At 36.4% G+C, this 13,532-nt stretch overlaps 1 protein-coding gene across 1 annotated transcript in view; it reads left to right on the top strand.

Annotated features, from left to right (window-relative positions):
* The first annotated feature begins 4,169 nt into the window (after window positions 1-4,169).
* LOC114364746 (uncharacterized) overlaps window positions 4,170-13,532 on the top strand; it is an 80,133-nt gene continuing 70,770 nt past the window's right edge. The window contains exons 1-2 of the mRNA XM_028321027.1: window positions 4,170-4,320; window positions 5,445-5,501. Of these exons, the coding sequence (XP_028176828.1) occupies window positions 5,465-5,501 (37 nt within the window). The 5' untranslated portion in view covers window positions 4,170-4,320; window positions 5,445-5,464. The remainder of the gene's footprint in view (window positions 4,321-5,444; window positions 5,502-13,532) is intronic.

Here is a 13,532-nt window from a genome sequence, read left to right on the forward strand (position 1 = left end):
CGACTGCACATCTTGTATGTCATCAGATCAAGCTTTGCACCTTCCTATTCGAAGCTTTCATAAAATATCTCATTCGAAATGAGTCCAATGCGATTAAAAGCTCAGCTCGCTGTACGTGCTTTTTGCCGATCCAGTAATTCGGCGATATTTCGATTAAGCTCGATTGTTAGTGCAGCAATTAAATTGAACCGTATCTTTTGTTAATTATGGGTATTGTCGCAGAAATATCTTTGTAAAACGCTTCTGGATGCATTTATGGGACTTATGTAGGATAGATGATGTTCTGTATTTCATTGGATGAGAAAAAAAAAGATAATTTTACTTACCTACGTTTTTCCGGGAATTTTCTGTTTCCTTAAAACCTCGGTTCTTCGTCGGTTTAAAAGATAAAAAAATGCCAAATTAGTCTAGTCCTTCAAGAATTTAGAGCTTTTGTACTTAGGAATGCATTTAGAATTTCTGCGTCCGAAGACTAACTACAATAGGAGCAAATGCCTTATAATGACTTTAAGCGCGCTATTTTTATGCAACATATTTTTAAATAAACTCGATAGAGCTGCAGCATTTTCCATCAAAGGTCGTCAGCAGTATACGTCGCCAGCCGATGTCAACTGCACTCGTAACTAGCAGCTATGTTCGGGAGCTTAGTGGAAACTTTGTGGAAGCAACATTTTCTGTACAAAAAAGTAGAGGCGCACTTTAGAACTCACATGATAGAAGTATCATGTGAGTTCTAAAGTTCGCCTCTACTTAATCAATATACTTTGAAATAAACTCGATAGAACTGCAGCGTTTGCCATCAAAGGTCGTCAGCAGTCGACGTCGCCAGCCGATGCCAACTGCACTCGTAACTAGCAGAATGTTCGAGAGCGGTCCGACTTGTGTTTGTGTTTGCATTGATTTCAAATGCCGCTGGAGTTTGGGGACGGGATACAAACTTGGTGGAAGCGACATTTTCTACTGAACTTTGTAGTTCTTGTGAACGTGCATATGGTGGTTTAAAAACTTGTAAGAATTTAGGATAGCCTAAGTCGTAGTCTGCAAACGGAAACAAATATATCTTGTAGGTCCTACTTACATAAGTAAGTAAAATAAATTCCCGGAATATTAATTTAAAATGTACAGAGAATGCCTGGCATTAAGTTCGCCTTATATTCAACAATTCAAAATTTCTTTATTTTCTTATAAGACACATTTACAGGGGTTGGGTGTCTCCTTTTAAGTTTAGAAAACCTGTATTAGGAGACGCCCGCAATTTCAATCAGTTTTATCCAGCTTATGGCATGGCATCAAAGTGCAAATAAATAATTATATTTTCAATCAATTTACAGTGTATGACTTTGGAATTCAGAAAATGGCCAATAAATACAGCAAATAACTATTGAATATGAAGTGGTAGTGCATTAGCGAGACAAAGTTAAAACTATGTTATGGGTCCTCAAAAATGCTATCTGAAATGTTAAAAAAAAATGTCTTATTCTTATTGGTTAGTAAAATTTTCATTGCCATTTCTAGCTATCATACCTCCACGCGTCCTCATTCGATTCCACTGCTTCTGGCATCGCTTGCAGTATGCAGACATACGGAGGGGGTGGCCTCCTCAGCCCTCATTAGGGGAGGTACTAACCAAGTAATTACTCGCGAGGATGCGGCAAGTGGCTTTTTTATCAGGGCAGGATGTTAATGAGATTATTTTGCTTGTGATAGAAGAGCTTGTTGGGATAGCAGACTCCTTAAATAAGGAGGATTTAAAGGATTTTTGTTACATTTAAACGTCTATCCCCCTTACTAATAAAAAGTTACACAGTTGTTGAACGCTGTTTTAAAATGACATTTCCATACTAAACGTCGCTTTAAAACACTGTTCAACGAGGGTGTAAGTTTTATTAGTAAGCGGGTATGTCTATAGAAAGAAAGGTCTGGCACAAAAAATCTTTAGTGCATTCTTTCGTTAAACTTTCGCGTTGCATAATTTTATACCTACTACCTACCTATACGCGATAAGGTAATAATGTCAAATTTTTTTCGTTTCGTTATTCCTTGTTTTATTATTATAAACCGATGATCAAAAAATTTTATTTTACAATCGCTTTACCAGCTGCAATCGTCAGGCTTCGTCAAAAGAAAAAGGTTGAAAATCATGTATTGTTGACTGAACGTACTAGCACAGAATAATAATAAGTACTACGTACAGAAGTTTTACTTCGCGAAGGTATTTAAAAAAATGTATGCTCAATGTCATTAACAATATGGTGTAATTTAGCCTGGCTCAAGAGTCAAGCACCATTTTGTTGACAAACGTCAGTGATCGGCACTGCGCCGAAGCTATAGATGACCCACGCTGAACTGTCCCGCCAAACTCAATGACAGGGGGGCGCTACCATCGTTCAATTATATGGTTTCCAACATGGCAAAAATCTGAACCAGCGATCCGGTATTGACGGTGGCGCCCCACTGTCAATGTCATCGACAGGACAGTCCAGTATTTTGGAACTATAGGGCTGACTTCGGTAAAATGATGTGACGTGAGGTGCCAAACTGCCGAAAATGGCAGAGGAAATACATGATTTAGCATGAATTATCATGAATAATATTAACTAGTTATTTACCTCTCAGTATCTTGAGGCAACTTAACAAAGTACATTCTGTGTTTTTATTATTATTTAGGCAGTTAAATAGTACACCATTTTCTTAATTTTCTTCCATCATACACAAGAATACGCGTGCGTGAGTCAATGTTCGCTCGTATGTGAGGCCTTGTCGAATAGTATCCTGTAGGTGGGCTATCGTGCGTGTTTTGTTTTCGATGTAAACTCGCGGAGATGAACAGGCCTGGTACTAGTACTTGTTATTATTCTGTGGTACTAGTATTTATAAACCTATCTCTATAACCTTTTCTGTCAATTGCATGGTTTTTAAAACTTCATTTGTGCTGCGTGTGAGTATAATTGAAAGTATTTACAGACATTCTAAGCCAGTGCGTGGTTACGTTCCCAACAAAGGGTTCTCATGAAGCCCTAATGCTTACAGAAGTGGCGCTCGCACTAAGCACCATCGATTCCCTCTAAAGGCACCATTATGCGACACAATGCATTTTATAATGGACTTTTTGTAAGCAACGGGGCTTGTGGTTTCACTTGTGTTGATCGCTCTTTTCTTCAGAAATGTTTGTAAATATAGAGAATATAATATGCAAATAAATATACAGACCGGGTAAAGTATTACTTCACTTATTGCATACATTTTGTTTGTTTAGAAATAGATGTACTTTCGTTAACAGTTCTATTTGTTTCATACTCATTTTCAAGACTAAATAGTTTTAAAGCTATGTATAATTACTGGTATAGATCTAAATGGCTGCGGGCCTGTACTAATTTCCTACAGTAAATAATATCTAGAAAGAAGTACTTTTGACGAATCTCATAGAAATTGACATAAAATAAAAGATATCACTTCTAATCAGTCGTACCTAGTTGATTAACGTTAGTTTATACCTCAACTGAGACACGGCTCATTTGGAACTGTCTGTCTCGGGATTTGAACTCGTCACACTGCGCTACCCGGGTCAATAGCCATTAGCAAGCTGTCGTCAAGCTGTACATATTCGTACACAGAGCAATAAACTAGTCTGCATAGATTGCCAAATAAACGTTTACTAAGTATTATGGTTAAGCATAATGTTTCTCGCTGCTTTTAATCGACCGTTGTTTCCAATTTCAACTAAAATTAACTAAGAAACCTTATTTTATCGAGCTAACAGAATAAGACTAGAATGATGCCTAAATAGCTTGTATACACGATAGGTAGGGACATTTATATTCTAAGCTATATTCAAACATTTGAACTTAGTGTAAATCTCAAGAGTGTATCTAAATTCAGTTCCGATTCGGCTCTACGTAACGGATTATCATGAGCGCACTCAGAGATTAACTCTCTCAGCGTTGCGGCAGTTAGGCCACCGTAAAACAAATTTTAAATGCAATAACGTCCCCTATTGCATTTTTCATCAGGTCCAAAGTGGACATCAAAATTCACCGTGCAGCCATTATTTACTGCGTTGATGGACTCCGTTCGTCCTGGCTCCGGGAGCGCCCGATCCCGCCCGACGTCCCCCGACGCACGCGAAATGACAACCACACCAGTCGCTATACAACCTCCGTGCGCTCAAACCGCTACCGGCCTCCACGCTGTCACACATGTGAACTTTTTTATGTGCTGTGACTCTGACATTCCTTTTTTGAAATTCAAACGTTTTCACTTTTTTAGTGTTTTTTAAAATGGGTCACGATACGGCCAGGCGGATAGACTAGGACAAACGAGGTTGGTATCAGCACAGATTAGATGTAGGTCCACATTTCTATAGTATTGGATGTCTAGTTCAAGTGCTTGGGAAATATACGGTCAATTCCCCTTTTCATTTAATTTCAGTCGTTATTTATTTTTGTAAAGATTATTTGTTTCTGTAGAGAGCACGAAAAGCATACACGAACATTTTACCCTGTATAAAGTTAAGTTTTCAATTTATGTTTAAGATTTTCGTAGTATCATTTATTATGTCGTTTGTGAAAGTTAAAATACTTAATTGTTTTTTTTAAATTATGCATGTAATTTTTTTTTGTTTTTGTTTAATTAATTCAGCAAACAGGGTTTTCATTCATACTACAATTTCAATAATTTATTACACCTTTATTTACTATTTAAACTCTTAAGTAAAAAATCTATTAAATGTACTGATATAGAACCGTTGTAACTTAACGAACTTATTTTCGTTTATTTAGCTAATCAATGAGTTTGCAAAGTTGGACATTTTATATTTTCCTACATCTTTTTAACCTGCTATCCAGTTGTGATTATAAAATCAAAAGTGTCCAGGATTAAGAATTTGTAATTCTACTACATCCAGATATACAGTTTCTCATCCAAAATCTTTATTAATTAGTCCATTAAATACTTCTATCATCCTTAATTCTCCTCCATAAGCTTTCATTCCATTAAAATGTCACAGCTTATCATCAACAACAGCTTCAGTATCCCTTTGAATAAGCATCGGAACTGTCTTCATTCAATAAATGGTATTTGACTCGTGTTTATTCGATTTGCTACAGCTCGTAGCGTTTCTCGTAGCGTTCGGCTGCTACGGCTCCTGATATGACTACGAGACTACGAGCGACTACGAAATTCTATTTCGTAGTTCTACTTTTTGGATTGTGTTTAAAATAAAATCACGCACTACATAGATGGAAATAAGTTATTAAGTAGATTTTTAATTAGTTAAAGTAATATCTCTAATAGTTTTATCTTCATAAATATTAAATTAGTCTAGGCAGACTTTAAACCCACCTGAAAATGTAGATCACATTTTTCGAAACCCCAGTATTTTAAAAGAGATTGTATAACTATTTTGTCAGTTGAATACCCTTATCAAAAATACCTTTCGTCTACAGGTCCCCAGGGCACAAACAGGATGTTCTCTTTATGCCGCCGTTACAAAGATGAATACGGTATGTATTATTTTTATAACAAGTTACTCTAAATATTTTGTGGGATTATCTTCAAATAAATAATTTGTTGGAATCTTTTCGCGTTATGTAATAATAACGAAAATTAGGTTATCTTCACATAAGTACGATTTACGAAGAAAATGATTTTTCAGTCACTATGATTGTGTGGATACAAATAAGTAGTTACTCATTAGTTTGGCACGATACTTGTCATCTATTTATTTTTCAGAACATCTGCAAGTTTACATAATAGTGTAAAGTAATTCTGTAACAATCTAATACATGCAAGCAAAGCCACTGGCAAAGGTTAAGTCAGAAAGGCAAAATAGCGCATAATTGCTTTTGTGTTTCATATTGTGTCATACAATAAAATTTTAAGACCACTCTGTCCGCCCCAATTCTGTATTATTCACAAAATATTTGGCCAAAAAAACGGCCATTCACAGGTAGGCCAAAGAAGTTTCAATGGCGGCGAAGTGAATGTAGCCAATGACGTTATCTCGCTCTCAAATTAAAAAGTTAATATTTAAAAGGCGCGAGGCTCCTCCAAGATTTCAAGGCGCTGGGGATTTCGCGAATCTTTATTATGTAAAGTATTGGGGCGAATCTATTTATATTTAAATGGGTATGTTGGGAATGGTGTCTGTATTTTTAGATGCAGCGTTTTGATTGTTTACTGAGTAAACCGTCTTCCAAAAATTATACAAAAGTTTAGTGCTTTGAAAACGTTTAGTAAGTATTGGAAATATTTACGAGCCCATTTAATATTATACTATTCCAAAATGTTGAAATCGTTTGATACGTAAGTATTCAGGATTACTACTATTGAACCAATGTTGATGATATTAACATAGAGCAGCACCACATAATTATTGTGATCATTGCTCACTAATTAGGCAAATTGTTTTCATCAATAAAACATGATTTTAATAATGAATTTTAGTTACCTACCTAATATGTGCGACCGACGCCCTTAATTTCTGAATTCATAAACGATCGGCCTGCATTCCGAAGAAATTGATATTAGGAGTAATTATGTAGTAAATTATAATATAAATAGTAATTAGTTTTATTAGATTTTAAAGGACTGTAATCTAAATGTTTCCGTTTCAATATTTTATTCTATTATCTTTCAGTGTGTGTGTTGTGCAAAGAAGAGCTTTCTATCAATGTCTATCAGAAGTAGTTAGAAGTAAACATTCACTTCGCACTTATTAGAAGAAGAACATTTAAGTACCCAAGGAAACCTTTAAAGTAGCTTCATTATTGACGAGTTGGGAAGTCAGTTTCAATAGAACTAAGGCTTTTTTTGCAAAACGACTAGAGCTCTATTATCAAAGTCGGGAAAATATCAGAGCTCAAAGTTTCCAAGTACCTACCTACTTATCTAACCTATGGAAACATTTGTAATAAAGTAGGTTTTTTTTTATGTTTCTAATAAAATGAAATCTCTAAATTAGTGAATAATGTTTAAGTGTAAGTTGAAAGGCAGCTTCACAACTTGATATGAAAACTCTAATTATCATAATTAATAAGATTAAAACAGTTTTAGAAATAAAATAATGAAATAAAATTTGATTGTAGCTAAATGATAACTAATTTACCGGTATTTAATATTACAATACCAGGCAGGCTATTGTAATCATCATCATCAGTTCATCCTCATACTATTTGTTTCTACTGCAATTTCAATGTAACTCATAAGTGTGCTTGCAAAAACGTTTTTCACTTACGAGTAAGGTACATAACTTTTGAGCTGTAAAAAGGTTTAATCTCATACTTCGACTGGCAAGTCATTGCTTCAAAGTCTTAATTATGCATTTAACACATCCTCTCGACTCGCACTTAAGTTAATCGGGAGGCTAATGATCATGTCACGTCTCGCATCAGCTGAGTAGCCCCCCCTCCCCTCCCTCCCCCTCCGAGGGCCGGGAGAGGCCCGGCACTCCCGGCGAACCAGCCATTCATAAAACTAAGCCCGATCGATATAAAACGCCTCCCCAATGTCAATGTAATTATCAACTCCCTTGCTTACCCAAGCTACCATTGACTAGTAACGCTCGCGGAACGTACGAACCTTCTCACGAAACACACAATGTATGCCTCTACTGGAAAACTAGCGAGAAATGGTCACGGGTGTTTTCGGGGCTGAAATTTTCTGGCAAAAGAAGATCGGATTTAGTTTTGGATTGTTTTAGTTGCTGGGTTAATTGCTCCAGCTAGACAGATATTAATATGTACGCATATTACTGATCTGTTAATTTACGAAGTAGGTTTTAAATAGCTCTTAAAAATGTAGAGCTGATAAAGATTTGCGCTATATTATAATTGGTACTTAACTATTACTATTGCTTGTACCTATAGAACATATTATTATCACTACTAATGATTGTAATGTTATTTTATAAATTCAGAGTCTAAATCCCCTTTCAAGTTGAAGAAAATTACTTCAGCCTAAGAATTCACTCTGTAATTTCACTAGACAGTCCATAAACTGTACAAGCATTTCGTGAAAATGAAAAAGCTTTGTAACAAACGTATTTTGTGTGAAATATTGGTGTAATCGCATTTTGCACGTGCACCGTCGCTAAGCACAGTAGAGCTAGACAAAGTGCTCTCTGCCTTTGTACATCGAATAAAATCTGTTGCAGGCTTTAATATATTTCGAGGTAGGTAGTAAGTACAGTCCACAGAATATCTGACTGTTCAATTTTGTTTTAAGAATTGTCATTATCACTACAGAAAATGTCATAGTGATTTTCAAATGACTGATGATCATCAATAAAGTATTGCCAAGTAAGCAAGCACTACCTGCCTAAATATGATTGAAATCTTTTTGATAAGTAATTTTCTTGACACAAATTAGGTTAAAATTATAGGTTTCTAGCTGGCCCGGCGAACTTCGTACCGCATATATTAATCTAAATAATGAACATGAAACCCTCTTTTAATATTAGTGTAAATGTAGATAGTTCTGGGCGGCCGCTCGACCCAAGGCTGCCTCGAGTAGAGGACCTGGCTATAGGTGCTTGATATGCAGTTGTAATGATCCCTCTGTGTCCATCTCCTCTGTACCATAAGTGGGTTAGTCACTCAATAAACACGAATAACATGATCAAGAATTTAATTTCTGGTGTGTTTTATTACATTGGGAATGGCACAAAAGCGTGATAGTTAAGTTTGTTAAATTTACATTGAGTAGTAATGCACGTATACGTATAATGTGCAAATTGTACAAAAGACAGCACATCAGGCTACCCATTTTTATTGCTATTTAGCTCTTATTACAACTGCACAAGAACACACAGTGGTTACTTTGACGTGCCGTCGTCTGTACATATGACAGATAGTAAGCGTTCAATGGTTACGCTACCTATATTTTTTAGAGTAAAGAAGTACACAAAAAAATATTCCCGTTCACTCCTCTTGAAGTAAAGTTAAATTATATGTTAGAGTTTGCACTCCGATACCTAACCTACTTCCCAATTAACACTCCAGACAAAATGCTTAAGTTTATTAAACACTAGCGGCCGCCCGCGACTTCGTACGCGTAGACCTCGTTTTACCCCCGTTAGATATCATGTTCATGGCTTCCCCCGTATGAATATTTACGAACGTCAAAAACAGTGGTTTTTCCAGCGCTGTAGATTTTAACCAATGACGATATGGCGCTTTTTAGACACGTCAGGTGATCCGTCTGCTCGTTTGCCTCCTGTCACATAAAAAAAAACGTCTTATTTATTTATTTATTGAAATTTATTTGTCACATCGTCATATATTATAGCCTATTTGCTAATCTGGGTTTTAAACAATAATACTGTTAAGTTTAAACATAATCCGTTCAATAGTTTTTGCGTGAAAGAGTAACAAACATCCAGACATCCAAATTTTCGACTTTATAATATTAGTAGGATCTTACAATTTGATCATTTGTTTGCTCAGGCATATAATCTGATTCCCCATTCCCGATTACCTCGAAAGGCTCGTCCGTCGCAATAATCTCAAACTCCTGCTCTCCCCAGATAAGGAGCAGCCAGCCCCACCTTTGTCATGGAAATCGGTTCTAAGGGTACATTTTTAATATCGAGTGGAAAGTCCTTTGACTTTCTGATGAGAAACTTTGAAGCCGTCTTCCACACTGCTGACGTATTGTTGTGTGTTGTCAAGTTCTTAGGTGGAAATAAAATGGTGTAGGGAAACCTATTTAGTTTTTTAGTTATCTAGACATATCGAAGATGGATTTATAATAATAAAAAAAGTTTTTTTTTGCATTTAAATTATGCATGTAGCAAAGTAACATCTCAAGAAAATAAAATAAACTGTCTACATTGGATTACAAAATTAATTAAGCTTTGTTTCTTCATGTAGATAGCAACATTATGTGATATGACTCTGAAGTGTCTGCTCGGTATAATTGCCTTACTCGGTATAATGTGGACATTCATAGAGCATAGTGTACCCAATAGAGCGGAAATAGAGGGTATCCATCTCTGAAACTGATCAGTGGCTTTCAATAATGTTTGTACGAGTATATCAACTCATGCATGCTCAAAACACGGTCACTGACCATTTGACCAACTACAGTAGGTACTAAGTTTAATAAAGTGTACCTATAGGTTGGGAAAAATACGCCTGACAACAAGAGAAAAAACTTATTTACAGCAAAGTTAAAAAAAATGATCGCAACGTCCCACCGCGCTTATTTTAGCCAAATAATATGCTATTTCTCCAATAAATATGCAAAAATTACAACAAAACATCATGTGCCTGCAGCCTTACAGAACTGAAACACTCGCAACTGAAAAATTACAAGCCATTGTTTCGCTGGCATCAAGCAAGCTAATGAAACAATGTGGCACGTTAATGCACTCGCAATCAAGCTATTCACAGCTTGTTCGCAGACGCTGACGAACTGGGCCATATAGTACAGTTTCAATACGGATGAAAAGTACAATGAAATGTTTTTCTGTTTACACTGGTGTTGAATGTTCAAGTTCTCAGTTAGGCCCGTTTTCCACCAAGGCGAGGGGAGACGACGTGTTAAAAGCAACTACAGAATTTCAATATTTACACGCCCCATCTTTGCTCAGGTTCAATGGAAACGTTTGAGTGTAGCGGAGAAACGATGTGCGCCGTTTTCATATAAGATACGTCGCACTGAGCGGGACAGAGCAGACCAGGAACGAAAAGATCTCTCAGAAAAAAAGAAGTCTCCGCATACGATACTAACAAAACTCGATGGTCAACTGTAGTATATACCTAATAAATAAATAAATACGTCAGCTCTGCTCCATGCTATGCCGATCGTCTTTGCTTTCAACTTCGGCTCTAATAATCGACAGTCAAATTCTACTATCGCTAATTTCGTAATATTTAATCGTATTTGGCTAAAGATTGCTCACGAGTATTCAAGCGATAGAGTACTTAGGTAATAATGAAAGAAGTTATTTACTTAACAAAATCTATAGGAGCGTTTCTTACACGAGCAAGTGTGTTTAGATTCCTTTGAGCATGAATGCTATGTCCTATAGTCCTCGATTTCTCCAATCTCAACAATCTTGAAAAATCCACACTGTATGACTATTGAATTTCTGTAGAGCCGTGAAAAGGAATGCAAGGGCATTGTGCAGCCTGCAGGGGGTGCCTGAGGTCACGTCACACTGGCATTGAATGACAATGGCACAACTTGCTTAAAGGTCGATTATGAAGTTCAAGATATAAATGCACCCTTTATGACCATTGAACGTCTGTAGAGCCCATAATTAATATTCCTTCGGAACCGATTTTGGATGACACTGGATATTATTTGTGTGTCAGTTGTCAGGATTATTTCACTATTTTGTATAATAAATCAATCACTGAACCAGTCACCGAGTTTCTGAGGCACTATTTCTCATAAACATCCACGATTTCACTCACATAATATCTGAAAATATTTCAGAGCTCAAATTTTCCGTTTAGCGTGCCACTAAGTGCCTCCGAACTGTCAAATAGTTGCAAAAAACGGCTCTGTTTGACGTGCGGCGACGGCATCACGCATCTCTTTTTATCACACAGTGTTGCTGCTAGTCACATCTCACTCGATCAGTTCTTTGTTGCTCTATTTCGCTAGGCCTATATTAACTTTATGGTAGAGCCGTGAAAAGGAATGCGAGGGCATTGCAGCCTGCAGGGAGGACTGAGGTCACGTCACACTGGCATTGAATGACAATGGCACAACTTGCTTAAAGGTCGATTATGAAGTATAGATACAGGGTGTATAGCAAACTAGTCCTTGCTGGTGGCCTTGTAGATGTTGTCACAAACAATCGGAGAATAAGGACTTGTTAGAGCGATCACTGACTGAAGTTAAGTACTTGAACTTTTTAATAAAAGGTATTTTCTATGTAACTCAACTTATTTATGTTTGTAATCACAGAATTAAATACTAACCTTACTAATAAAACTTACACGCTTGTTGAACAGTGTTTTAAAGTGACGTTTAGTATGGAAATGTCATAACAGTGTTCAACAACTGTGTAACTTTTTATTAGTAAGGGGGTTACTTTATAGGCAGGTAGGTACTTCATTTCAGTTTCAATCCTATTTTTTTTTTCTTTCTGCCAAGAGAAAACATATAAAGACTGTACTACAGTACAGTCTTTATACATAGTATCTCTTTGAGATGCAACAGTGGACACTATATTTTGCATGTTAATGCATCAATAAGTTTTGTTGTTTTATTTTTTAAACTATTTATCTTTTATTTACTTCACAGAAAAATATTAATTTCAGAGAGAAAAGAAACATTTCAGCTTCTTCTTATCGCCACTTCGATATTTTTATCCTTTTATCGAAGTAAACCGTTCTTAGGCTGAAGTCGGTTGACCTTCGGCCCTAATCTGATTATAATGAAGATTCGCTAAACTTTTCCGCCGCCACCGTATCGTATCGCAAACATCGTGGCCCAAACCGTCACAAATCATGCTCTATCTGAACGGCAAGCATTCAATTAGACGCAAACATGTGTATTTTGGGGGCAAACGTTACATTATTGTCAGTTTATTTATTAATTTGTACAAAATGGCGATAATTTGATGTCTTAAGATGAAGATAACTAATGATGGAATTTTGAGACCTATCGTTCGATTTCCATGAACATATTGAATTATTCTTTTAATTACACAAAATAGCATCTCTTTCCACGTCTTTAATACCTTACTTTACCTTTTTAAATTAGATATGGCCATGAGCATGCCTTAGATTTGTTTGCAACTGATTGTAATATACCCAAACTGCAAAATCAAAAATCAAAATCAAAAATATTTATTCAGTTTAGACCACAAGTGGCACTTATGAACGTCAAAATGTAAATAATAGAAAAAGAAAAGGTAGCCCTTAAAGGGCACTTTACATGTCTCCTTATCTTTTGGGCCCTACCAGCGCTTCGAGACAAACATATGCACGCCTGAAGACTCTAGATTGTGCTCGTTTACGGGAATGACCAAAAATCACTTGATACCGCGAGAAAATCTGCGTGCAGGGTTAATCGTACGAACGGCCTCAACCATCGGCTGCAAAATTTTCGAAGACGGCAAAACGCGATGGACATCCGATGGGAGCGACAAATAATGTACTTATTTGTATGCTCACGATGGCTAAAGTGATAAAGTACTAAATCGGAAAATAAAAATAACCAAGAATGGGATGTGTCTGCCTCTCAGTGTAATCTTGGCTGGAGTTTATTCGATGCGTGCAACTCTCGATTGTTTATGGAATCGATTTTTATAAGGCGTACAGTCGGTATGTTTTATCTATATGTATATATAAAAGAAAGTCGTGTTAGTTACTCCACTTATAACTCAAGAACGGCTGAACCGATTTAGCTGAAAATTGTCAGGGAGGTAGTTTAGAGCCAGGAGAAGGACATAGGATACTTTTTATTGCCATTAAGGCGGAACAAAGTTCGCCGGGTCAGCTAGTTGCTAATAATGAAATGAAATTAAGACTTATTAACTTGTTAAGTAGGTACCTATTTACATAATGGAACGA

This window comes from Ostrinia furnacalis, unplaced genomic scaffold (assembly GCF_004193835.3).
Source record: "Ostrinia furnacalis isolate ACB-3 unplaced genomic scaffold, ASM419383v2 OfSCF7464, whole genome shotgun sequence".
Classification (NCBI taxonomy): domain Eukaryota; kingdom Metazoa; phylum Arthropoda; class Insecta; order Lepidoptera; family Crambidae; genus Ostrinia; species Ostrinia furnacalis.